This window comes from Symphodus melops (genome assembly GCF_947650265.1).
Source record: "Symphodus melops genome assembly, chromosome: 14".
In the NCBI taxonomy this organism is placed as follows: Eukaryota; Metazoa; Chordata; class Actinopteri; order Labriformes; family Labridae; genus Symphodus; species Symphodus melops.
The window spans coordinates 2,414,280-2,441,428 of NC_136704.1; the positions used below are offsets into that span (position 1 = coordinate 2,414,280).

Sequence of the window (27,149 nt, forward strand, 5' to 3'; positions counted from 1 at the left end):
GCACATTTTGTGAGGCCTCAGGGGCCCCCGGCTGGTCTGGGGCCAAAGGCAGTTGCCTGCCTCTTAACGTTGTCCATCACTGGGGATCAAACACAATATAAACACGCTGTGTAAACACGGTTAAATGTATTTAATAAATGTATTAAGGATGAAGTCTCGCTGGTCGCTTTGTCAGGAAGCAGAAAGTCGACGTCCTCCGGCCCTTCGTTTGGTGTTGCTGGTTAACCAGACCTTCTGCAGCTCGTGCTTCATCTCACCACACCATCACTCTTGATGTTCACTGCTACATCACTCCAGTAAGCAAAATCCCCCCCGAGATGGGTCTTTTTTTTTCCAGCGCTAACGTCTGAAATATGCTTTGCTGGGTGTTCAGTCAGGCGAGCAGAAATCATTGGCTCTCTCCAGGTAGGGCTGACAGATGGCCGTCCACACGGCGAGAAAAACAAAGGCTGGGACGGCAGAGCGAACAACCAGGTCGGCTCATGTTTTATCTCCCTTCACTTGGTAAAAACGGCCTCCGAGGTTCACCCCGGCCGGCCTGCTGTGGGTTTTCATTTAAAGGCAGCGAATGAGAAAAGAGCAGATCTGGGTGGACACACATGATGTCGAGCTTTTCTTTTCATGTTTTTAAATCCACATCAGTACCTGGCAGGATATCTCTGACACACTCTCACATTTAATCAACACACTTGGAACTTAACAACTTCAAACTGAAATGTAATTTGCATGTGTTTGCTTGTGCAGAATAATCAAATCATGCGGTGTAAGGCCGCGCGCCGAGCTCTGCAGACAGTGGTTTTGTTCTGTCGGAGGTAATTGAGCCCCTCTGCCATCTTTTTTAGCACAGTGCCTGACATAACCACGGGTTGTCTGCACGCTGACGGGTATCAGATGAATAAATTTAATGTTAATTACATAGCAGCAGAAATACATTACGAGATCCTTTCATGACGGGCGAAGAAGGAAGTTAAAGATGTGGTTTGAAGCAGGATATTTTTAAAAGGCGAGGACGTGAAGAGTTGTGTTTGTAAAGGTTGCAGGATGAGGTTAAACTGAACTTTCTTCACAGCTTCTTAAAGTCTGAGACGCCGCCCTGCAGGCCTCGCCGTCTGCACGGAGCGAAGAGGTCATGAACAGAGAGAGGGAGAAAGCTTTTGTTTCCTTAAGTGCAGGAAGATAATCTGCTCTAATAGCAACAATAACACGCAGACTCTTTGATTCTCTCCATGAATGTGATTCACTCTTTATCTGCAGAATATAAATCAATGATTTGTTCGTCTCCGTGCTGCTCCGCTGAATTTAAAGCTGCTGGATTCTTAACATGAAGTCAAAGAAAAGTTTAAATCTGTGCATCGGTTTGTTTACTCTTCCTGGGGTGAAGACGCGTCACGCTTTACTCTTATTTTATTCCATGTTGTGTTGTCTTAATTGGTCCTTTTCTCCTGTATTTTTCTTCTGTCATGTTTTGAAGTTCTTGCCTCTCTGATTGTTAGCTTGACTCAAAGTTAGACTCAGACAGCATTTCCAGCATGGAGGCTGCTGCTGCTGAGCCTCTGGCGCCCCCTGCAGGAGCAGACGGCTGACGTCACTCAGTTAATCTTCACAGTCTGCCCTCATTGTCCCCCGTCTTTTTCCTCTCTGCAGTCTTTTGTTGTCCTGACTTTAACCTCCTCATGGCCTCATGGATTTTTTCAGGACTTGCGTTGCCTTTTTTTGTTTATGTTTTGATTCTGCATCGGGGTCGAGTGGTTACTTATTATTTGATTCTACGATCTCCGTAGACAACACTAGAAAATGTTCCTTCTCTGGTGCTGTTTTGCTTTTGGCTGATTTTTTGCCTCTTCAAAGGGGAGTCTGTAATAAAACAGAAAGAATGCGAGGCGCGTGTAAGATTGAAGTCAGCGTGTTCCTTCGCCTTGATTCAGCGGCACCTGTGATCCATCAGTGGAAGATAGATGCTGAGGTCTGCTGGTGGCAGAGTGAAGATGACCAGCTCCAGCTCGGCAGTGATGGAGACGCCGCGTCGCTTTGATCCGTCGTCTGTGCGGCCCGGTGTCAGCAGAACAGACGCGCTGTAAGTCTGCATATAGACAGGGTCAGTCCAGCTGCTTACCGAGGCCGAGGAGCTGCTCAGTCGACCCTGAAAGCATGTGTGCGGCACGATTCGATCTGCTGAGGCTGCAGCCAAGAGGAAAAGCCATCACATGCTGGAAGGATTCACTGCCCCCCCCCCACACCGTGTGGGAGTGTGAGATGGAGAAGCTGGAAACTTATTCAGGATTAGAAATAACATTTTAAGCAGCAGAGGGGAATCGTGTCCAGCTCTCGCTGTCTCCGTTAGTCTCCTGTGTTTCGCTCTTCGTCTCTGTCCATCACTTTTTCTGTTTTGTCACAGGAGCGGCCTGGCGTCCTCCGGGATCAGCTCCACATTCTGCCCCTCAGCATTGATTAGCTCCGTGTTTCTGACACCGACAGAGACAGATTGAGTCTCCTGAATCTGCCCGCCTGATGAAACCAGGGGGGGCGGAGGACAGGCTCGATGCGTTCAGACATCTCAGCTGCTACTGTCAGGAGGAGGCGTTTCAACCAGGTGACCCGGCGAGGCCACCATGTATATTGCTTTGACCCTTCCACTTGGCCCCGCCATTGTTTTTCAATTAATCGCAGCCACTTTGCGGCGAGCGACACTGACAGATGGCGAGGTCTTTGTCGGGGTTCAGCGGGGTGCAGGCAGATAAGTGCTTAGTGGTGGGGAAAAGTGAATTTTGGGGCCAAATGATGCACGCCCCCGAGCAGAGCCGCTGAGGCAGATTTCTAAGTGCTGATCTATTCAAAGTGCAAGGAAGCAGGAAATAAGGTGGAGGTGTCTCTACAGGTCCAGAGGATATTACAGCGGCGTGTCAGAGCCGAGGGTTTGCATGATGAAGAGACGCAAATTAAGTCTCATCGGTCTTTTAAAGTTTTACACACAGAACTTATCAGGAGCTTCGTGTTCTTCTTTTAGACCGACATGAACGCTGAAAAATTTAAAAATATTTGTATTATTTTAAAAAGAAAACGTTAAACTAAAAGCTGAACCCGGGATCAGACTGCAGGACGATCACATGACCTGAGGTCCGGTTCATCTTTCCTGACAGTCGTCGGGGTGTTCGCGACCCGAGGCTGCTCGAACACGACGATCTTCCCAGATTATTTTCTATCCCTGATCAGCTCAGAGAAAATCGGATTCATATAAAACGTGTTTAATATTCAGGATTTAAAATCTTCAGTCACTTCATAAAACAGACAAAACAGCCGTCGCTGAACATCAGACCATCCTTGTTATCTACTCATCACCCGAACATGAACGAGCACGATCATCCTGATGATTGATGTAGCCATGAACCACAGACAGCTGATATAGTCGGGTTAGGGTTCGACTCTACACTCAGACCGTCACAGCTGCATCTGTGTGTTGAGGTGGCGCTGTCACTTTAAGAGCAGCGCAGGGCGAGACTGTAGACGCAGGACAGTGACGTCAGACAAACGTGGGATCACTGAGGCGTGTGCCTCTCCATGGAAGAGAAAATACACTGCTAAACATTAATATAATCTGCAGCTGCAGTAGATTTATATTAAAGTTTACAGAGTGATGATGGAGGATGATCGTGTCGAAGTCGTGTGTTAGCCGCTGCGCTAGGTAGCTGGTCTTATATTATACTGATGAGCAAAAGAATTAGCGACTTGCTAACTTTTTTACCACTTTTTTGAAGTCTTCATTAAAACATAAGATCCTGTACTGTTAAGATTCTCGTGTGTTTGATGCTAGCTGATTTTAAAACTCCTAAAGTCCGAGCCGGCCTTAACTCGAGGACAAACGCAGCAAAGAGAGACGAGGTTCTGCTCTGTCCACAAGGGGTCGCCAAAATCGACACAAACCAAGAGTCCCCCCCCCAGAAGCTTCAAATGAAGAAAAAAAAAAATCCCATAAAACACGCTTGGTGTCTAAAAGGGTCCAAACCTGTCTGATGCCCCCTAGAGGCCAGAAAAGCAGTCACAGGGAGTCTTCCTGTTGTCAGACATGCAGGTGGACACGGGGATAAAAGCGTCCCATCCTTCAGTGTTTGAGGGCCGCTCCGCGCCGCTCCCTCTCCTTTACGGCCCTCTAAAGCCGAGGCAGACGTGCCGTTAAGAAGCTCTCAGCGATTGTTAGTCGAGCCCTAACTTCTCCCTGGTGCTGAACTATTGATTGTGCATTAGATAAACATGAATCTTGTAAATAAGAGGTGAGCGTTGGATCCATCGACCCTCCACATTGTCCTTAGAGAGAGAGAGACACACAAAGAGAGGGAGGTGTGAAACATTAGCCGACACGATGAGCGGAGCTTCATTTGAAGCCTAATTATCTTTCCCACTGAAGTGCGGCGAGGGGACAAATGGGAGCGCAGGAGGCGACATAGATTCTCTACTGGTGGACTACAGAGGTCAAACCTCAGGGCTGCAGGAGCAGAGAGGGGAGAGGAAAAGAAAGAGACTGATTATGACTTACTGAAATCAAAGCTGCCTGCCAGATGGAAATATTGATGAATGCTTTTGGCGAAGAGAAAAGATTGAGGTCAGAGTATTTGGAGGCTTTTTATCCGTCTGAATGGCCTCGACACGTTGGATTGTGTTTACTGTGCGAGTGTGAAAATGAGTCTTCTCTTCAAGAAGACTGTTCTGAAGCAGAACTGAGCGAGATAAGGAAACGCCTCGTGTGGCGGTGTGGACGCTGCTTTGGACAATTCAAATCGATGAAACAAAAATGTATTTCATCCCCCAGCAGAGGGCGCTCTCTGCATTTGGCATCTCGTTTGTGATAAAGAAAAAGTCGTCAATGCGAGGAGGAAGAAACTCGCTTGATCAGACGCGACTACGGGAGAAAAACAAACATGGAGGACGATGGGTGTCGTCGGCTGTCTTCTTCTTCTTCTTCTTCTTCTTCTTCTTCTCAGCTGTGTTCATGTCCGCTGACATGTTAATGAGCTGTTAAAGGACGCAACATTTGCTCAATCTGGAGAAGTTAAATGATGATATTGACACTAAACATGAGGATTATCAGGACAGATTATCGGTTGCAGCACGCCTTGGTTTGGCCACGCCCCTCCGATCTTTCTCTTTTGATAGGAAAGCAGTATCTTGGGAGTTGGCCTTCTGCTCTTTGTTTTATCTGTCCATATAAACTGCTGTAAAAGGTAATGGTGATCTGATCCGATGATTTCACTCTCGTGAACGTGCTGTGGACATAAAACACAAGCGTGGCGCTTCCACCGCCGGTTTTCATCTGGACTGTAAAGACAGCAATAATGTTCTGAAATTCATTTCAGAAAGGAGAGGAGTGAAATAAAAGACCCGACAGAGTTTCATCCATCTGTTGAAGCAGCCGAGGAATTTATGAAAGCGTCTCTAACCAGTCTGATTTATGTTTATAGGTTTCTAAACAGACAGGTAGTCAGTGGCGCCCGGGGAGCGCTAAACACGAGTACATAAAAACAATGGCGAGGGGATTGGGAGAGCTCAGCTGAAACACATTTGTCCTGCGGGAAAAAGCGTCTTCGGCAGCAAAAAAAAAGGAGCAGAGACGGTATATATCTGGGAAATGGAATCCTCTGACCGTTTATTAATCAATAAACACATTGGGTTGCATCAAAGCGTGACGCATCCTGCTCTGTGTTTTAATGTCACTGATTAATTTTCCCAGGGTCCTTCAGTGCTGCAGAGGGGCTGACAGCTAACAAATTGTGTGCAGGCGTCTGTGTGTGTGTGTGTGTGTGTGTGTGGTTGTTACTGGTGTAGTAAATACTTCTCTGCTGTAAAGAAGGAGGATCAGATCAGGCCGCACATTATCTGTTTTTCTATCACGTCGTAAATACAGTTATAATTTCAAATCAAAATGTGTGCAGAGTAAGCAGCACGAGCTCGCCGTTCAGCGCGCGGAAGAACGCCGCGGAATCCGTCAAATGTGCAACGCTTTCATCCGTGTTCAGCCAACAGTGGCGTTAATCAGAGCCTCACTTTAGACGATGTTAAAGAACCCTTCGGGGGATGTCATGAGGTACCCGAAGCATTTGTTCTGCGGTGCCGTGATTACGTCTTTAAGAAGGAACATCCTGAGTCTTATCTGTTAAAGGAGACATTCCTGCTTCGTAGCACCTGCTCGTTTTGTTTTTAGGAACCTGTTTCAAACGAACCTCTGACGAAATCAGCAAAGAACTACGTGGAACATATTGCACTCTTGTATTATTTAGGTTTTACAGTCAGCGAGGATTGGGAACATGTTGCAACCTTCGGAGCTTTGCAGACACAGACGGCTGCGTGTGTTGTCTCTGCGTGTCGACATCCAGCGGCCCTCTATCTCCTGAATCTCTGGGTTGAGGCTGGATGAGATTGAAAGTGAAAGCCTTCCAGTTTTATTTAACCCTGTCGCTCTGATTCAATATGAAGCCTGCCTGTGTGCAGATGATAACTGAGAGCAAAAGGTTGACATCAATAGGACTGACTGACTGTCTCTGCTCGTGTGTGTACCAGTCTGTCTACAAGCATGCATGCATGTTCAGGGGTGTGTGTGTGTGTGTGTGTGTGTGTGACAGCAACACCCCAGACATGCCGGCCTGTCTGTCAGTGAGTGATTAGTGAGACCTGCTACACTGATAATCCCCCCTGTAATAGTTTTCTCAGAAGATGGCCCGTTTGATTATTGGAATTCATTGGGGCCTTTAATTACATGCAGCAGGCATTTCCAGGCTAATTTGTACCTCCGTCCCGTTTAGCATTTCAAAGTGGATAATCGTTCTCAGCACCTTATTAGACACCTCCGATTCCTCACGTAATATTCTCTGCAGCCTCAGCCGAGTATTTCAGAAAAGTGTGAAAGAACAGTTTCATGCACACGGACGTAAAGGGGAAATAAACTGGACATGAAACTCTTTTAAAATCCACCTTCAGGTAATAATTGAATCTGTTGATCGGAGTCTTTTCAACACGTTGCAGCTGCATGGATGGGACTATTCTTATGATTGAATAAATGTTCCTCTGACGTCTCCTCTTGACGTCCATCTTTGACATTTTTTAATCAACCTTTTTATTCTTTCAGAGAAAAAAAAAAGCACAAAGCTTTTTGTGTTATCACAATAAACTGTGTATAAGAAGAGGACAATGCAGGAGGATGTGCTGTGAATCTGCTTTGCTTCTTTCGACCCGGGTGGTTTTTTAATGGAGAGAAAATTGGGAGAGCGGGTGAGTTGACTGACAGGTGGGCACGCAGCTCACTGATTGGTCCTTTTAAATGTCCATAAGTCAATGTTTAAATCTATTTTTAACACAAGTAACAGAATTACATTTTCATTAAAATGTTAGAATTCTTCTAAATTAATATCGCTGCAGATGAAACGGTCCGTCGGAGGCAGAGAGGTTCAATCTGGAGCTAATTAATGTCATTCAGTGCAAACACTTTGAGCGATGTTTTTATTTCCTGATGAAATGATTCTCCTCTCTTCATCTCACTGAGATGAATCAAGGTTGATGTTCTCTTTTAAAGCAGCATTTAGGGAAGTTAGCAGGAAACAAAAAGCCGAGGAATCAAACACGAGCTTATCTTCTTCTTCTCCTTTTTTTTTTATAAAAGTGTTCTTTTCTTCATTTCCTCTTTTTTCCAATCACAGAAGCCTCCAGGGCGTACTTTTGTTTCTTCGTGTCGTACACTTTTTCTCTAATTGTTGAACCGCTGTTATTACAGCCGTGAATTACTCCTTTTCCTTCCTCCTGGCCGTAGATGCCGGGCTGATTCCTGCGTCTGCCTGCACTGATAAGGTGGGGGAGCCTATCTGATGCTGCCTGCTGAGGGAAGCACGATTACATCGGAGCTGTGAAGTCGCTTTAGTCTTTCTCTGAAATAGCCACGAGGCAGAAAGTTCTCTGCGTAGGAAAATATAATCTATAGGACAAAACGGTCAAACAGTCGTCTATACGTCGCTCGCCGCTGCGGGGTCTCTGAAACACGAGGGATATTTAAAAGAGGAACAAATGATTGTGTTCAACGCATCAGAAGCAGAAATCACAGACGAGTCAGAGCTGCTGGGTTTGAGCTGGAAGGAGAAATAATCCTCTTCTTCTCAAATATATTTGCTACCCTTCGTTACCCTGCTGTGCTTAAAAATGCGTTTTTAGCGTTTTAATTAAAAGCTGAATAAAAGGGTCAGTAAGTGCACGTTCATTCATACATGCACACGAGGCCGACTGAAGGCCAGTTCATTCAATCTGAATGTCATACATGCACCATGTTAGAAGGAGGAAGCCTCTTAACGCTCTGATAAAAAGACTTTCTCACCAACACACTAGCTAACTGTTAGCATCCTGAATAGCCGAAAGGTTCATAGCATGTTTTTTAAAGGTGAAATTAAAACATCAGATAGGGACATTTAGTCATTTCTTCATGAAACCAGCAACACTTGCTAAGTTCGTGATGATTAGAAACCATGGAAGAAAGTCGGGATCAACAATAGATTGTTGTTATAAAGTCTCAGAGATCAGAAACAAACATGTTAAAGGTCTTCAAAGTTAAAGAGTCTGTTTTTTATCATCTGTGGATGGAGGAAGGAAAAGTCAAAATAGTATTGTCATTAATTCTGTGCTTGAATTGATTTGCCTCGTCTGACACCAACCCGGTAACTGCAACGGCTCCTAATCAAGAGGAAACCTCAGGGGATTAAAAATGAAGCTGATGCTGAATGTAAAACCCTGCAGTTCCTGGAGTGTCCACTAGAGGCTGGCTGCAGCAGCACAGGAAGTCACATACACACCCATTCAAACAGCCTGTTTTTACAGCAGACATGAACATGTTTACAGCCTGCTTCAAAAAACCAAATAGGTGTGATTAGCTCATGTCTCCATCCACACACACTGTACGGGGGGAATGTTTTGATGACTCAGCAGTTTTGATTGGATGAAGGATCAGAGTTATTCACAATAAGGCGTGTAGCTGAGCTGATTGACAGGTGGGCGTGGCCTCAGCTCCAGCTCTCAGCCTGTCGTTAGCTTGACTCAAAGTTAGCCTGAGACAGCATTTCCAGCACGGAGACCCCCATCCATGGGACTCCAGCGCCCCCTGCAGGGACACACGGGGACTCCAGCACCCCCTGCAGAGACACACAGGGACTACAGCGCCCCCTGCAGGAACACACGGGGGACTCCAGCGCCCCCTGCAGGGACACACGGGGGACTCCAGTGCCCCCCTGCAGGGACACACGGGGGACTCCAGTGCCCCCTGCAGGTACACACGGGGGACTCCAGCGCCCCCTGCAGGGACACACGGGGGACTCCAGTGCCCCCCTGCAGGGACACACGGGGGACTCCAGCGCCCCCTGCAGGGACACACGGGGGACTCCAGCGCCCCCTGCAGGAACACACAGGGACTCCAGCGCCCCCTGCAGGAACACACAGGGACTCCAGCGCCCCCTGCAGGAACACACAGGGACTCCAGCGCCCCCTGCAGGAGCACACAGGGACTCCAGCGCACTCTCTCCTCCTAACGTTTCACATCTCTCTTTAGTTGTCTTTTGCAATAAAGACAAAAAGAACCCAGAAAAATAACTCCAGAACGTTGATGGAACAGCAAACATGAAGCGACTTCTCCAGCAGCTCGTCTGTGATTTTCCTCCGACACGATGTCTAAACTGACTCGTGGAGTGAACATGTTACATCACATCTGTGCTTCACTTTAACTCTGGCTGAGCTCCAGTTTGTATTTCAGCTCATGACGGTGGTCAGTCTTGTGGCCGAGGGGGGAGCAGGCAGACTTTGACTTCTGGTTCAAGGTTAATGCCTGTTGGCTCACCTCTGGACACACACGGCTGTGATTGATGCATGCTCCGTCGTCGTGCCTGAGGGATTAACACCACCCGAATAACAGCAGCGTTTACATTCACTGACCTCGTCACCACCTCTCCACTCGGGCATGGATTACTGTCACAAACATGGACGCTCCTCTTTCTTTGTCTTACTTTGTTTTCCAAACAGAACAAACAAAGATTTGAGACGCAGCTTTGCTGGAGAAAGATGAAGCTGGGATTATTTTAAGGACAGAAACAAGTTTATCCGTCTTTTCCTAAAAATCTAATAAAAGTTTCAAGCTTTTTTTTGCCTTCCTAAAATGTGTCTTTTTATTAATGGGATTTGGTAAGGACGAGATAAATCACATGCTCATCCTAAATAAGCTCTCTCGGCAGCATGTTTTTGCGTGTTATGCTGCGTTTCTGTCACCGTATAATACACGTGTAAACGAGCCCCTGGGCGTCGGACACGCCGCATGTGTGTTGCGCCACATGAGAGTGGCTCACAGGCCATCTGGTGCGGCCCGGTAACAGCTCAGCCTGAGGCAAGCTGTACAAGCAAGTCATTTATAAGTGTCGCAGGTGGTCCCCCCGAGTCCTCAAACACTGTAGTGAGTAATGAGGGTCGGCCCGTCGGGGATCCGTCTTCCAGCAGGGGCTGCAAACGCAAGGACGCCACGCTCACCTGCAGGTGTGATGATGTAACGTGTGAATATGAGCAGCAGGCTGAGCTTTAATGGACATGCTGACCTTCATTGTGTCGGGGGGGGGGGGGGGGGGGGTTTTCACATCTAATATCAAAGTTCTCACCTGCAGCATTTTCTTGTTGTGTTGCTGACGTTCAAACATGGTGACCTTTGACCTTTTACCGTTAGTTTAGAAACCTTATTTGGACACTTTGAATCATATTCTGTGTTTTTATTCGTGTTGAAAAAGTTAGTTTACAATAAATCAACTTTTTCTAACTGCATTTGAACGTGCTGCCTGCAGGTGGCGCTGTCGTGACGCTTCTGTTTGAAGTCTGCAGCATGTTCCGGTCTCCCGTGATGTTGTCAGAGAGTCGCGTCTTCACGTGTCAGATCTGTCTTCAGCTGCTCCTCTGGAGTTGTTTAGCTCTCTTTGGATCGTTGTGCGCTGAGCTGGACTGAACAAACACTTGATTTGACTTCATCCTCTGTGAGTTCTGCATCGCTCTGAGGCCGTGCCAGGTATCCCAGAGTATTAGAGATCCTATTTCAATACTTCTAAACTGATGAGAAAATGAATGTCGTGCACATCGCTGAGCCCTGCAATCATCTTCCAGAAAGTGTGCGCAGAGAAAAGTAAGAAACACCTGCACTTTAAGTTTCAAAGCGGGGCTGTCATCGTTAGGTTTCCCACTGAGGCAAAGTTTCCATAAAGTTGATGAAGGTGCCGAGATGGAAACACTTTTAGAAACACTTTGCAGCAAATTGGTGAAGATGTGCTTTTAGTACGAGTTATACAAACACGGCTGACAAAACAGACAAAGAAGAAAGTGCCAATTTATAGACACTCCGATGTGATCTTCAAAAAAATCCCAGAAAAGGAGGTCGCGGTGGTTTGACTGACAGCTGAAGGCGGTGCAGAGTGTCTGACTGATTTACTCCAAAACTCAGAGAGCGAGAAGAGAGCGAGGCGCACAGACAAACAGATTTTTATGGATTTATTACCACTCCTCTGGTGCTTTAAAACTCAAAGAACCATCGATAAAAGAAAACCCACGGTACAGAAAGTTGTGCAGCTCCGATCAGAGTGTGAGGAGGAGGATGATGATGGTGTCCTTCCCTCCTCTTCCTCTCTCTCTCTCTCTCTCTCCTGTAAAGACTGCTGTCGCCGCCTAATAATCGCTGACACACCAAAGCCAACACAGCCCAGCGAGCCTTTAATAGTTTTCATTTTTCTTCCTTACAGGACGGCCTCCGAGGTGCCATCATGAATGATCAGCACGCTGCACACACACACATGCACACACACACACACACACACACACACACACTCTCTGGCCATTACTCCCCCTGTGTCTTCCTCACCTCTCATCTCCACCTCACAGACCATTTATATAAAAGATTTTCCTGCCCACACCTTTCATCACAGACTCTATTTTCATCACGGAGCCTATTTCACTCTCACTGTTACCAAAAACCATCAAAACATTAATTCATGAACTATTTCTGGCCTGTAATTTATCACGTCTGGACAGAGGATCATCAGGAGGAGAATAAAGAGAAGGTTCGCGGCTGGTTTCTTACCGACGAGATGCAGAATGAAGGAGTAGGAAACGGAAGAGTCCACGGGGCGGGAATGATCCACCTGAGAGGAAACGTGTCGGCACTGGAGTGCCGGCTCTTTGAGTCATTAACGAAGCGGTTTGCATGAGCAGAGGAGAAGCAGAGCGCAGATGATCCCACATCAGTGCAACACTTCCACCCTCCGACCGCTGTCCCAATAAACCTCTGATCGCTTCTCATTTACAGATTTAAAGACAGATCTGTCGCCATATTGTGACGTTTGTGCTAAAAAATAAACCACAGACGTGTTCACAGAAGTTTCCTTTTGTGAATCGAAGATCTCCAAAAGCAAATCAGATTGGACGTTTATATCATCGCCTTACTTTAGATAGAAGAATATGCAGATCTGTCCCTGCACTCAAATTCCTCTGGCGTGTTGAAGCAGTGATTTGAGCTGTTCGCTGCGTTCTTCTGATTTTAAAGGGTTTGAAAGCTGGTTTTAAATGTTCCATCAGAACAGCCGTGTTGGAACAACAGGCCCGGGTTTCTGCAGGATGCAGAGAGATCTACCTTTTGTTTACAGCTGACATGATGACTGAGAATAGTGAGACCAAGACGTGCACATGATGGAGTGGAACTTACTCACCCCCCCCCTCTACTCGTCTGAAAGTTTGAGGACAGATGTGTGTGAGGCATTAATGATCCTGGTTGGGATTTATGTGCAACATGTCACCCAAGTGTGAGATCCAGTGTGTCCTGTGTGAATGTGTGTGTGAGTCCTGACTGTGTACAGTGAGGGAGAAGCTGGAGTCCTGCTGGCTGTGTTGTTGTCAGAGCTGTGTTTACATGGACGGGACGGCCGGCTCCTCCCCTTGTGTATAAAAGCAGTTTGAGTCAAGAAGAAGAAGAAGAACATACTCACTGATTATCTGGATGTTACAAACAGAAAGTTTGTTATGGGACCCGGCTACGAGCTAACTAAAGAGCGCTAACATTAGCATGCTAGCACAACAATGCAGGACAAACTCCTTGGTGTAAATGTGAGGAGAGGGGATGGAGGCGTGGCCAAACAGCAGTTTGCTTCATGCTACAGGATCAACACCTTCTTCCTTTAAGCATAACTTCTGATGGCAACAAGGACGGAGGTGAAGGACACAATATAAACTGAGTGAATACATGATGCACTATTTAAAAAATAATGAAAGAGAGAAGACCGTGGAAATTTGTTGAGGAGGGCGGGGGGATAAGTCGTTTATATCGAAGCATTACTAAAGTTAAAATGACGCCGGGACTGAATCCAGATTTTGAGGGAATCTAAGACAACAGGGTCTCTGGTGTACCTGGACCTCGGTGCTGGATTGGAGGAAGTGATGCTAACATGCAGCTTTCCATAGACAGATGGAACGCTGCTCTCTTCATGACGTGCCTCCATGTGAGATGTGTCGGAGAGGTTCTCCTGCTATCAGCTGTTTCCTGACACTTAATTCATGCTTTTCTTCAGACTTGTGAAGATCACACGAGCAACACAAACAGTCCGCCCTCTGCTTGGTTTCATGTCTTTGTTGATTTCTCTCCCTGTGTTGTTGTTGTTTGTGTCTCTCATCTGCGTCAATCAAAAAAAGTTCCAGCTGTAAACTCAGATAATCCCGCTGCCGAACTTCTGCCTCACTTTCAGCATCAATCAGACATCTGCGACTGTCGGCTGCGAGAGATGTCTGATTGTTTACGATGACAATTTGCATCTTGTTTGTCATGATTGCTTTGCATCAATAATCTTCCCTCTCAGACGCTGACATGTTCCCCCCGTCGGCCGCGGTTCTGCTCCCGTCCTGCCTGGCCCTGCTGCTGCTGCCGGCTCTCTGCGCTCGTGTGCCGGGGCTGCAGCTGTCAGAGCGGGGCATGCTGGGAGAAAAACACCGAGCTTGTTTGGAAGTTCTCCGCCAAGAGCCTTCATGTCTGGCTGGACACAAAAGGGATGTGGTGTGAATAGAAATCAACACAAATCCCAGCGATCACTTCGGGTTATGACATATTCTGTGTCAGTTTACAGAGAGACACAAACCTGCGTCTGCCAGCGCCTAAAAATACGAAGGGCTGCAGCTTATCTGAGCTAAATCTGTGAACGAACACGAGATAATTGAGGCTGACTTTGGCTCGTGCTCGCCCAGCCGTCGCTGAGCTAACGAGGAAGTGATGCTCACATGAAGTTAGTCGTCGCTCCAGGAACACTGGGGCGTTTCACACCCGAGCACAGACTCCTCCATGATTGATCACTCCGCATTTAATTTCCTAATTTCCAATCCACTGAGGGACTTAACTGGAAGTGGCCATTTTTCCTGAGCACCGACCGGCTTCTTTTTATTTCCGCGCAGGGCGAAATGGGGAGAATCTTCCAGCCCATTAAGCAGACTCTGTGTCATAAAAGTTTGGTGGCACAGCTCTCCCCCCCTCCCTCGCCCTCTCTCTCTCTCCCTCCCTCTCTCTCTCTCTCTCTCTCTCTCCTGGCTGCAGCAGCATGGAACAGTCTGTTTGATCTGCAGGCTGCAGGTTAATAGAAATCAGCGCGCTCATCAGCAATAGTGGATTGAACTTAACCACCCACCTCCGCCCTGTCAATTCAGATTTAGAAAAAACCTGCTAACACTGGCCGTGCTCTCATTTCCCTCTTGTCAGGTAATCAGTATTTCACTAAAATCCTTTGCAAGAGGAAAATTACAATGACCTGTTCCTGCCTCCTGAGCCTGGGGGATTTTGGGAAAGCCAGCCATTTAGTGCGAACCATAAAAAACTAATAATAAAAAAAAAAAAAACGGAGAAAAAAAACCTCATGAAGCCGATTTTATAAGAACTCTCTTAACAAAATAAAATACTTGAACTTCAATCTTTGCAAGACGCTTCTGCTCGATGCGTGGAAACATTCACATTCATCATTAACTCATCATGTTCTTTTTGTTGGTCACAGGAGTGTGTGTTTGTTTACATGCCTGTTTATGAAAAAAATAAAAGCTTTGAGTTTAAAAAGACAAACTAATGTTTATATAAGAATAGATCATAAAATTGTGAAAACTACTAAATCAGTCACTTCTATATTCGTCAAGGATAAAAATTGTTTAATCGTCTAAATCATATCTGAGGCTTTCAGAGTGTTTCTTTTTCTCTTCCTCTTATCCGGCCGGGTGGAGGTGAATCATGACTCTCTCCAGTCATCATTTCCAGCTCCCCCTTGGGGTGCCACGAGGTTTTTCCCAGCCTGCTGGACCTCCTCCTCGTCAGACGTGCCTCCAGAGGAAGGCGACAAGGAGGCGTCCAAAGGTCACGACCTCCTGAACTGTTTCCTTTCAATGCATCGACTCCGAGCTCCAAAGACGCCGAGGATTACGCTGCAGCCATTACAGCCTGATTTATGGCTGCAGGTTGAAGCAACAACTGTGTGGATCCAAAACATGTTTGACTTTCTGGTCTTTTAATCCCCAAATATGATCAAGTCCAGGATTTAAAAAATAATAATACCAGAAAAACCGTTTAATAAAGATGTGGATCTGATCTTCTCATCAAACCGTCTGTTTTTAGTCAGATTAACTTGAGCTTTGATTTTCACTCTTTCTCACATCTTCATGATAGAGTATTCATAGATTGTAATAAATGTGAACACACAGAAAAGTGTCAAAATGTTCAGAGACAAACAGAAAGCAGCCTCGCACTCGTCTGTGGGTTTTTGCGCCGACACTTCTCCGTCTTCTTTGAAGACTTTTCAATCAGACTTCTGGCTCTTAACTTCTGACTGAGTCTAACAGACGTCTCCTCTCTTTGCTTCTTTCTTTAAACACAAACCTGAACATGCTCATCTGAATCTGCATCAAACACTCTTGTGATTCACGAGTTGAAAAAAACACCTCGGTGTTGTGCAAGTTGCCGCTGATCAAAGTGACGAAGATCTTTGTGAGGAAATAAACGCGACGCCGTCTCAGCTCAGACGCTTTGCAGCGTCTCCATTTTCAGACCGACTAATCAATCCCAGAGAAAAAAACATGAAGTCAAAGAGGATCAACCTCTCACTGAAGATGAAGTGTTTGTTGATGGAGCGAGGCAGGAAAAAGTAAAAGCACACAAAAAGCGGCGAGCATAGACAGCTCATTAAGTGACTATAACTCCATTAACTGGTTAATTGAAACAAATGGAGGGATGGTTTTAGGACGGGGGAGGGGTCAGAGGGATCACTGGATGTTTGCATTGATTTAATCAGGTGTTGATTACAGAGACTTCAGAAATGCATCTCCATAAGCAGCCAGGTGAGGGGACTTTCAATCATCATTTAATCTGACGTGACGCTCGCTTCACAAAGTGCTGCGTTACCAGAAGGGGTTAAAAATACCTCGGCAGTCTTGAATCTGTGTTTCAGAGAAGCTGAAGCTTTTCAAACTTTTCTTTTTTGCTTTGTGGTTTCGATGTTTGGAATCGTCTCCTCAGCAAAGACGACGGAGAGAGAGGAAGGAAAACATGTTTGTTGAGGATTATAAATCCACTTTGAAGAAGCCGGACTGGGAATCTGCACATCGTCCAGCTTTTATTTTCTTATTTATCGTCTTTTCTCTCCCAATCAATGTTTCAGTCCAGCTGTGGGAAGGTTGAAGGGAAGGCTGTGGTTCTTGGAGGTGAGGCAAGCAGATGCAATCAGCTCCCTCCAGAAACACAATAATCAAACATTTAGAATCTGAATGATTATCGTCAGTCTGAGATCGGCAACGCTAGACGAATGGGCCAGGAATAGTGCAGCCTGAGGGAACATAGAACTGAGGAACATAGAGCTGAGGAACATAGAGCTGAGGGAACATAGAGCTGAGGAACATAGAGCTGAGGGAACATAGAGCTGAGGAACATAGAGCTGAGGGAACATAGAGCTGAGGAACATAGAGCTGAGGAACATAGAGCTGAGGAAACACAGAGCTGAGGAACATAGAGCTGAGGGAACATAGAGCTGAGGAACATAGAGCTGAGGAACATAGAGCTGAGGAAACACAGAGCTGAGGGAACATAGAGCTGAGGGAACATAGACCTGAGGGAACATAGAGCTGAGGGAACATAGAGCTAAGGAACATAGAGCTGAGGGAACATAAAAGGGAACATACAGGAGGCTGAGCCCACATGAATCTTGTGACTCGTTACTTTAAAAGTTTTTTCATCTTGAATACATGAGATTAAAATCAGATTTAAATTTTTTTAAATGATTTCGGTGTTGAATTTCTCTCTTCGTATTAAACTGGTAGAATCTAAATTGCTTCTGGACATTTAAGACTTTGTCTTCTTCTTCATGTAATCAAAATAAAAGCAGCTTAGTTTCTTTTCACAATCAGCCGGAGGAGGTTAAACACACTGCTGTCTGTAGATGGATGTTTTCTGGGTCAGCGTGAATCCAAAGAACAGCCTGAAAAACAAATATACTTTTATACTAAGAGGAGCAGTTTGGGGATAAATTGGGTGTTTTTCATCCAAATAAAAGAAACGCTTCATAACACGGGCCTCTTTTTGAATAATGTGGGTGACCAGCTGTGAAAAACGGTGTAAACAACGTTTTCTTTTGCTGCAGCAGGGACAGACGTGTGCAGGAAAATACAACATTCTGGAAATGATTGACAGCAGCACGGCTGCTTGTTTGTGTTTGGAGTAGAGATGGTTAAACGTGCGTTCTGATGAGCGTGTGTGTGTGTGTGTTAGCGTGTGTGTCATGTTGCTGCGAGGCAGACAGGAACACCAGGTGCTGACAGCCGCAGAGGTGTGTGATTGTTCCAGAAGCTTCTCCGACCAGAAGTCGGAGCAGATGCTGGAGATGACAGAGCAGAGAGGGAGCGCAGTGACAGACTTCAGCGCCCGTCAGGACGCTGCTGCTGCAGCTCGCCACGCTCCATGCTGCGTCTGCAAGCTGTGCTAACCTGAAACATGACGGAGCAAATCTGTGCTGACCGCCGCGCAGTGACGTCACACAGGATGTATTTAAACATTAAGACTCACGTGAGACAAGCTGAAAACATGTTGTAAGTCTGTCTGATCGGTTTGGTTCACTCAGCGTCATCTCACCGGAAATTATGAAAAAAAAAAGTAGATTTACAAATATTGTACACGTCAACCAAACGTCCTCTTCTTCTCTGAAGACGTCGGTAAGTTTCACTCAGCAACAAGATTTACCTTCAGATTCTAACTTCACTAATTCCTGGTTCATGCAAAGACAGAAAGCATCAGTCTGCACAGTGAGACAACAATTTGAAAAACAGAGTTGAACGCTCTTTTAGTTTTCAGTTTAACCCTTTATGCACACGCAAACAAAAAACCCCTCCAGTAATCGTAGTAATTGCATCATATCGCTTTCTGCTTTGAGGCTTGCTCTGCCTCCCTGTCATTTGTTTTCCTGCAGGAAGTTTTTCTTTTTTTTGTCTTTCGTACTTTAGTTTGATTGAATGCACAATCTGGTTATTTCTTCAATTAAAGATAAAATTGTTTTTTTTCTTTTCTCTAAAATAAATCTCAACATAAAACAAGAAATACTGAAAACTAAAGTCAGGATTCAGAAGAGGAAACAGAGATACAAAAGGATACAATTAACAAAAAAAAAACAGGAAATCACAACCAGGAATAAACGAGTAAATAAAGACAAAAACAAACAAGATTCAAATTCTTTTTCAGTCCTTCTCAATGATCAAAACTGTACGACGTGAAAGAGAATAAATCAGTTTGGAGTTATGAAGATAAAAACAACATTTGTGTTTTTAAAGGCCTTGAAGTGCTTCTGGGGCGAGGAGGACTAAATCTGTTACAGTTCAATGATGTTATACTGCTCTCTAGTGGTTGCTGGATGTAACTGCATGCATGAGTTTAAATTTCCACCAGCTGAAGTCAAAATATTTTATTGTCCACCGAATGTTTTGCAGACACAAAATATATTGTTTTGCAATCACGTTTAACTTTCCCAACATGTTTTTTTTTTTGCATCAGGAAAAAAATATTTAGACAGATATACTTAAAAAAAAGACAAGAAGTATTCTGCATGGTGTCCTGTTTTCCCTTCAGCGAGAGACGTTGAGAAACCTTGAAGGAGACGAGGCTCCATCCAGCATCCCGCAGCTTCTCCCATTATCACGTCCTAATAGCTTGCTCAATGGTGCGTCGTGTTCTGCGGGTTCACTGGTCAACCGAGACACACGCCATTAGGCCGAGCAAACGCTGCCTTGCAATGCTACACAAAACACACCTTATTTGTTTCACATTAGCTCCTTGATGTGGCATAGCATATTATATATCAACAGCTGCAATTTATCAAACAATTTCTCGCAGTGATTTGCTTCACCAGCAGCAGACAACGCCGCCGCCGCCGCCTTCGATTCTTCCCTCCACGAGAAGCTGCAGCAGCAAATAAATTAAACATGTGTCATTGAGCATGCTAAATGGCTTGCAACACATAATCATCTAAATAATTATGAGGCTGCCATTAAAGAGAGCGAGATGGATGACACATGAGGCGTTATGGAGAAACTGGAGGTAATGGTGCACGGGTTGATGTGGGAGAGGAGAAAACGGCGAGATGGTGGAGGGGATAAAACGAGGAAAAGCTGGGTTTTTTTTGTGATTCCTTTCGTCGCTCTTTTTTTAAATCGCAGACTCAAAGTGCTGAGGGACAATAGGGTGATTAACCCAATCAGAAAAAGCAGTGAGGGATTGTGGGTAGGCTGTGGCAGCGCTCACAGCCGTCTTTTTGTCCTCCCACATTTCATTAATCAGCAACCTGAGGCCCCGACAGAATCAGCTCAGCAGATTGGCAGCTCGCTCATTTGTTCCCGTGTGGCAATCAGAGAGGAAAAGAAATCAGTTCAGCACCTTTCTTCACTATTAGCTGACATCATAAAGCCACGCTTTGTGTTCTGTTTCCGACTTTTCTCATCTTATTCTTTTACACTGCTGAAAATAAACGTCGTCGACACCAAACGTGGCCTCTATTAACCCGCAGACAAGGTGTGTTTTTTTTTGTCCTCAATGGGGACAATGCTGACAATTTAAACTGCCTGTTAAACACACATAAAGACATTAAATAAATGATTGTTATTCCTAATATTAAACCTGTATAAAATGCATGTTAAGAATGGTTTTAAAATCGAGTCTGCTGTCAAGTGTCTGAAAGGTTAAAATGTTTTTTAATGCAAAATCAAAACAGCAATTTTTGTTCCACTGAGAAACTTTTTCTGCCGTAGAACTCAAAATGTTTGTCCACAACACCTGCAGGATGCTCTCCTGTTTAGAGAGAGAAGGGGCCGTGCATAGAGTCAGTGAATTATCAGAAATCAGGGAAAGAGCAGGAAAAGATCCACAGCAGGTCGGATTCGAACCTGCGTCCTTTCCTCTCCTTGCCTGCAGTTCCAGGACATATTTAGTGTCGGAGTCCGTGACACACTGACAGCAATAAGAAAAGTAACACAGAGTTCAGGAACACATTTGTCCTTATGAAAAACTACGCCAAGCAAAGACGCTAATGTTAGCAACAAAGTTTGCCTTCAGGGAAACATCCTTTATACTGGATCATCTGTTCATATAACTGCATTCAGTAACAAAGTACTTTCTTAAGAGTGATTCAGTCATGGTTATGGATGATAATGTGATCGAGACGCATTACTTCCAGAGGGGTTAGCAGACGGAGAGAGGGGTGGAGCTTCAGAACAGACACAGGGATACTTGTTATCCCCTCTTCCACCTTTTCATACAGCGCCCCCTGCGGTCTGAATGAAACATCTGTGTTTCTGAGTTTTGGTCCAAATACAACATGAATCAAGCAGCAGAGGAGGTTTGTGACCCTGTAGAAACCAGCTCTCTCTGAACAATCTGTTTTGGTGTGTCTGTCTCTTTAAATGCAATAAGCCCCGCCCCCTGAGTTTTCCCAGCACTCCTTCACAAACGAGAATAAAGATGGCAGACCTACACAAAAGTTTAGCTCCAGCCTAGAGAGGGAGTCTATGGGAGGACATACCAGGGGAAGGGAGGAGATTTTATCGACCAGACTCCCACTGTGACATCACAAGGGGAGCCCATTTGAAACTGAGCATTTTTCTCTGTGTTGTCAGACTGGATGGATTTATTTCACATATTGCGGGTCGATAGACTCTCAGGTTACCCAGATAAATGTTCAAAAACACTGTTGAGGTGGATTTGTCCCCTTTAATATCCGATGATACAGTGAGGTCATGCTATGAATTAATTCAGTAGATATCTCACTGCCATGTTGCCTGTATCTATATTCTTGATTATTAATAATAATTAATATCCATACAAGGAAACAGTCTGGGTCATTCTGCGCTCTGATTGGATGAAACTTCATGACATTCTAGAACAGACGTGCAGGTGAGAATGCTCGGTTGCTAGGCAGCGTCTCCTGGTGCATCCTTTGGATCAAAACAACATTTGGACTCACTCATCATCCAAACAGCCAAGAGAAAGGTCACACAACTTTTATCTCGACGATTTGTCCCAAAAAGTTTCCGATTCGACTGAAAATTTCTTCATCCCGAGAAGAACGAAAGACTCCCAGAGGACAGAAAATAAACGAGCCACCGTCATGGAAAATGTGAGATTATAAACATTTTAGAACTTTTATTTGTTTTACTTTTAAATGTCTGTGGACGCTCAGTCATTAATGCTAGAATATTAACTACATGTGTACACGCTAAAGATGCACCAACACGCGTGTTTTAGGCCTTCTGGGCAGGTTAGTAAATTATCTAACTCCACACGCTGTCAGTGATGCTAAGCTACGTCCTCCAGATGTAATATTGTGTTTTAAAGTAAACACAACTACAAAATTTAACAATACTTAAATATATTATTATAATTCTTATCTCAGCAGATTTGCAGGGACTTTACGTCGACTAAAATTAAATCGTTAAGGAGGATTTCATTTTGCATAAAGTCGATTATTTCCTTTATAAAGGCCCCTGATTATAAGTAATATATACAAAGACTAGTTTTGTTTGATCTACATGATATAATCAAGTTGGTTATACTTGCAAATGTTATTGACAACATTGACAAAATTGTGTAGTTTATACAAAGTTTAGTTTTGCTTAATCTACTTGACAAAATTACGTACACTTTACTTGGACTTTCTGTTTCATGTAAAAAAAATAAGTAGTTTAAACAAAGAGTGATTTTTTAAGTAGATCTAGCAGAATATTTTTATCAGTGTAAGTGGAGCTTCATTACCTGAATTCAGGGCTCATATTGAAGTGGTTGTTTTTATTCTGTGTACAAGTACAGGTTGTAAAATGTGACTGAGTGTGATCAGACACACACATTACTCCCAGAGTTTATAGATATGAGAAGTTCCTCTGGCCCGAGGTTTCTTTATTGAGAGCTTCTATATAATGACAGTGTTTGGCCTTTATATCAATGCTACGTACGAACACGTTGGACATATTCACAGTATCAACTCGAGTGTGCAGAATAACAAACAGAGGAGTTTAGAGCACGAGAAAAAACACCATTACACTGTGATTTCAGTTTCCACTCACAAATATGACATCCAGGACTTTTTGTATTGAAGGTGAACAAACTGAATTTTGCTGCTCTTTTATGTAAAGCTAAAAGACAGAGATCCAAACTCTCTGCCTCGTGTCATTTTAACATTTACATCATAGAGGTTTCATGTACGGTGTCTGTGTTGTTGTTGCAGTGTCCTGTCCACCTGAGAGACCATAACTACTGGAGGCGAAGAATCTCTGCACGGCGTGCGGAGAAGCCTGAAGCCAGCAGCACGAGGCCGCAGCCCTCTGCTGAAAACCTCGGTCAGAAGAGGAAGAGGAGCTCTGAGCCCCGTCCTCCTGCTCAACCTCCAGTGGAGACAGACTTCCTCTCCAGGCCTCTTTCTGCCACCATCCCACCTGCTGACCTGCCGGTGGCATCAAAGTTTCCCCGAAGCCTCCCGGCCTCTACCGAGGACCAGCCGAGCCCTCCTGACACGGGTCCTCTGACTGTTCACAACCGCTCAGTGGACGAGTTCCAGATCATCTACCATGAAGTGGCAGATGATCTCCTTCGGTATGTTTCCATAAAATAATGAATCACTCATTGCTAAAAATCAGAATTTTTGATTTATATTTAATTATTAATATTAACTATATTTGTGTTCCCTCCTGTGCTCACAGATACAAGAGTGGCCGGGTTCGTCCCTACAGTTTAGACCTGGGACGTCGGCTCAAACAGAAGCTGTGGGAATCACTGGACCGTCCCTCTTTCACAGAGTCAGAGGACGAAGACGGACAGGTGAGTGTCGACGTGTCATACGGACGCGGCGTCTATCCTCCACTGTTTGATATCGACACGATTGGAGAGCCGAGTCCTGAACACTCGCCCCGTAAAAGAGCCAAGAAGTCAAACTAAAAGGAAAGAAGATGCTGCATACAAAGACCAAAATGCAGCTGTAAATATTAGAATAGATTAATAGACTTTTAGTGACTTAGATTAAAGCTCTTAAATCAAGACTCCACCTTAAGCACCTCCTGGGATAAATACATTTGACAGCAAGCAGCAGGAGGATCTTCCATCACTCTTAAAATCTAAACACTGCCATCAGTCCTCTGCTGCTAACACCTCCACCTGCACACAGCCAAATACAAATTCTCTACCTACAACCATTAGCTTTAGCTTAGCTCCACCTCCAAGCTCGAAGCTAGAACTACAATATTCACCTTATTGGTCAACTTGATACCTCTGCAAGAATCCTGCAGCTTCCTCCACCTGCAGGCTCTTACAGATAAGTGGATATCAAACCTCCAGCTAAGGAATCTGCATTAAAATATCACGACAAACTCCACCTGTAGATTCAAACAAATGACTCTAAAAGCCAACTTCTACACCAACTATGTCCTCTAACTCTTGTCTGCAACCTGCAAAGTCATCTTAGCTCGTTGCATCTGACAGAATCGTCTATATTAATCCTCCATCTTGAAGCCTTTGTGAGCAGCCTGCAGTTTCCTCCACCTGCAGATACTGCTCGCTAAGAGCTACCATAACAACATATAGAAACCAGTCTGCCTCCACCTGAGGATCTGAGGCCTCAAACTACAACACCAGTCTCTGATTCCTCAACCAAGCTTTACCTTCAACCTCTGTCAGAAACATGCAGCTTCCTCCACCTGCATCCTGGCAGACAGACTCATATCAAACCTCCACTGAGGGCCTTTGCAAGCAAATATCACCTCAACCTGCACAGGTGTATTAGTGCACATGACCCTTGAAGCCAACTTTGACACCAGCTGTGTCCTCTAACTCCTGCATGCAACCTGTAATGTCGTCTCTACTGGTTGCATCAGGCAGAAATATGCCACTAAGACTTCCACCTTGAAGCTTTTGTCAGCAACCTGCAGCTTCCTCCGTCTGCAGACAGACTGAGAGGAGCTTTATACTCCAACCACATCAAAGACTAAGACACAATGTAAAACCCAACCTGCAGCTTCCTGTCTGCAAAATAGAAAGCTGCACCCTGAAGCTGAACTTTTTAACTCTGCCAGTTCCTGCATTGTGTTTCCAACATGTTTAAAGAACTTATGGCACACATTTATGCCTTATTACATACATTATACACTTATGCCACACTATTTAGAGGAGTCAACTACGGTCAGGATTTCAGACAGCAAGGTTCTGCAAGAGAGGGAATCCCAAACATCAAGGAGAAAGCAACAGCCGCTGCCTCCATCCTCAGATTCTTCTTGCTTCTTTAAATAACCTGCTCTGTTTCCTCCACCGGTGTAGACAGGTACAAAAGAAAGCAGAAACTTCCCTCTCTGCCTCTTCCTGGGTCAGAAGCCTCCACCTGCTGTCCAAATCCAGCTGAAGGTTCTGCACCCATCCTGTAGCATTGACCTCTACCTGTGAAAGCTCCAGCTTCTGCCTGCAGACTTCCTGAAATACAGGATGAAGCTTCAGCTCCTGTCTGCACTCTTCTTCTACTGAAAGTCAAGTAAGCTGCAGCCTCAACTCCTACTTTAATATTCAGGGAAGATTAGCATTAGCTTGATTATTACTGAAATGTGACTGCTGTTATTTTAGATATCACTTCCTGTTGTTGTCACTTTATGCCTCCTGCAGCAAAGTTTCTCACTCTTTAATGTCATGTTGGATGATTTTTTACAGACCACACCTCAACATGTCACGTTCAGAGAGGACAGGATCAGCTTTGTGGTTTCTGAGGCCGGCGTCACAAACAGCGTGTTCACCATGAGGAGCATCTTCAGCCAGAAACATCGAACTTTGTCAATACAATCAAAAACTAAAGTAAGTCACAAATCTTCATAAAAACAAGAAAGTAACCAACTTTCTTCAACATTTTAGAAACTCACGAGCTTGGCAGAACTTTAACATTTATATGATCACATTTATTTCCAGTGTGCTCGCCTTGATGAATCTTCATCCCCTCCTCCTCTTCAACCATTAATTTACCATCACCGTCGCCTACACCTGCAGGAAGTGGAAGAAAGCTGCACCGTCGACCTCCACCTCAGAAATCTACTCACTAAACCGGCCGCCATCAACCAGACCTCCAACTTCAGCTTTTAACGGTCAACCTGCAGAAACTTAAACACACATGAAGTCGATCAGACACAGTGTTCTGTTTTCATCAAGGACTTTTCAGTTTGAACACACTCGTTTGTGTGTGTGTGTGTGTGTGTGTGTGTGTACCTTCTAACTCCGGAGCCCAAGCACTGACACCCTGCTCTGGGCCCGTTGTTACTGCCTCACGCCAAAGATTAAAATGTCAGAAAAATAACTAAAAATGAAAGAATCCAGGTTTTTATTTTTACTATTCATGTTGAATTTTAAGTGTGGAAACACGTTTCACTGAAAATGTGTAATGAAGGATCTTTTAGCATAACATTTATAAGTGTTCTCACTTACAGACTTGTTCTGTTTGTGTTGATTTAAAGGAGTAATATATAACTCTGACACCTAGGGCCTGATTTACTAAACGTGTGCAAACTTGATACCACCAGCAAAAAATGTGCTATCTGATTTTCTAACAGCGTGCAGTGAGGATTGCGTCTTTCATATGAGCAAAACAACACGTACTGTTCATTTAGTACGTTTGCCTTAATGAATATGCAAAACGAGGAGTTTCTGCCTCAGCGTGCAAAAGTTAGTACACGCAATGTGATTTACCAAGACAGCCAAAAATTGCGGTGGTTGTGACGGTGTCTGAATTTAACACCTTTGAAAAGAACGTGCTAATCCAAGAGCCCCAGTGTTACACACTGCAGGCTGCAGTTAGGAGGAGACATAGGCTCAATAAAAGACGTGTTAACATTCAAGGTTGTTTGTCGTATGTTTAAATGACAGAAACATAAATGGTTTGCATTTATTTTGTATCTTGCTTCAATAATAGTTTAAAAGAAACGCCATGATTAAACTGTGAACATTCACAGCGTCTGCATTCTAAAGAATTTCAACATTGACGTTATGTCGTCCTGTTTCCCTCTTCTCGCCAACATTACATTTTAAACTGGACATTTCATTTTCTCGGGTTGCGTGTCTCTGGTGCGCTCCAGAGCGCTTCTCCAGAGCGCGCTCGTCTCCTCACTCTACAGCCCCCCCCCCTGCTGCTGCGCTGTGGGACGCTTGAACGGGGGGCTCACCATGCTTGTTCCCCCTAACTTCAGTACCTGTTGCCATGGCATTTATGTCCGATCAGACACAGCGCTGACCAGCTTCTGGTGCACAAGTGGCACACACACACTGAGCACCAGTGCCACAGAGGACTCGCACTTCCTGCGCAATGTATTACAATTCATTCAAAAGAAGGAGGGAAGAAAAGAGAGGCCGTGTTTAATACCCAGGTTTTCTTATTAGCCACTTTTTCATTGTGTTAAATTCATATTTATCTGCTATTACTTGAAAACACTGGACGTTCATTTGCCTCTAACTAATACCTATTTTGCGGTTGCAGTCGTCCAGCTTTCCGTCCAAACTCTCTGTGACGTAAACCAGTAGAACGCGCAAAAGCCTGACAGAAATACTACCGCCTCCACAAGGT

General features: G+C 44.8%; 1 protein-coding gene across 3 annotated transcripts in view; it reads left to right on the forward strand.

Annotated features, from left to right (window-relative positions):
- Positions 1 to 21,518: 21,518 nt before the first annotated feature.
- The window catches only part of LOC306835271 (uncharacterized protein), a 61,278-nt gene continuing 55,647 nt past the window's right edge, over positions 21,519 to 27,149 (forward strand). The window contains exons 1-6 of one of the 3 annotated variants that reach the window (XM_079361722.1): positions 21,519 to 21,692; positions 22,797 to 23,161; positions 23,269 to 23,386; positions 24,726 to 25,082; positions 25,256 to 25,396; positions 25,586 to 25,871. In XM_079361722.1, the coding sequence (XP_079217848.1) occupies positions 21,684 to 21,692; positions 22,797 to 23,161; positions 23,269 to 23,386; positions 24,726 to 24,956 (723 nt within the window). In that variant the 5' untranslated portion in view covers positions 21,519 to 21,683 and the 3' untranslated portion in view covers positions 24,957 to 25,082; positions 25,256 to 25,396; positions 25,586 to 25,871. Of the gene's footprint in view, positions 21,693 to 22,796; positions 23,162 to 23,268; positions 23,387 to 24,725; positions 25,083 to 25,255; positions 25,397 to 25,507; positions 25,872 to 27,149 lie in introns of those variants that run through there. The other 2 variants (XM_079361724.1, XM_079361723.1) reach the window with 2 other exon arrangements.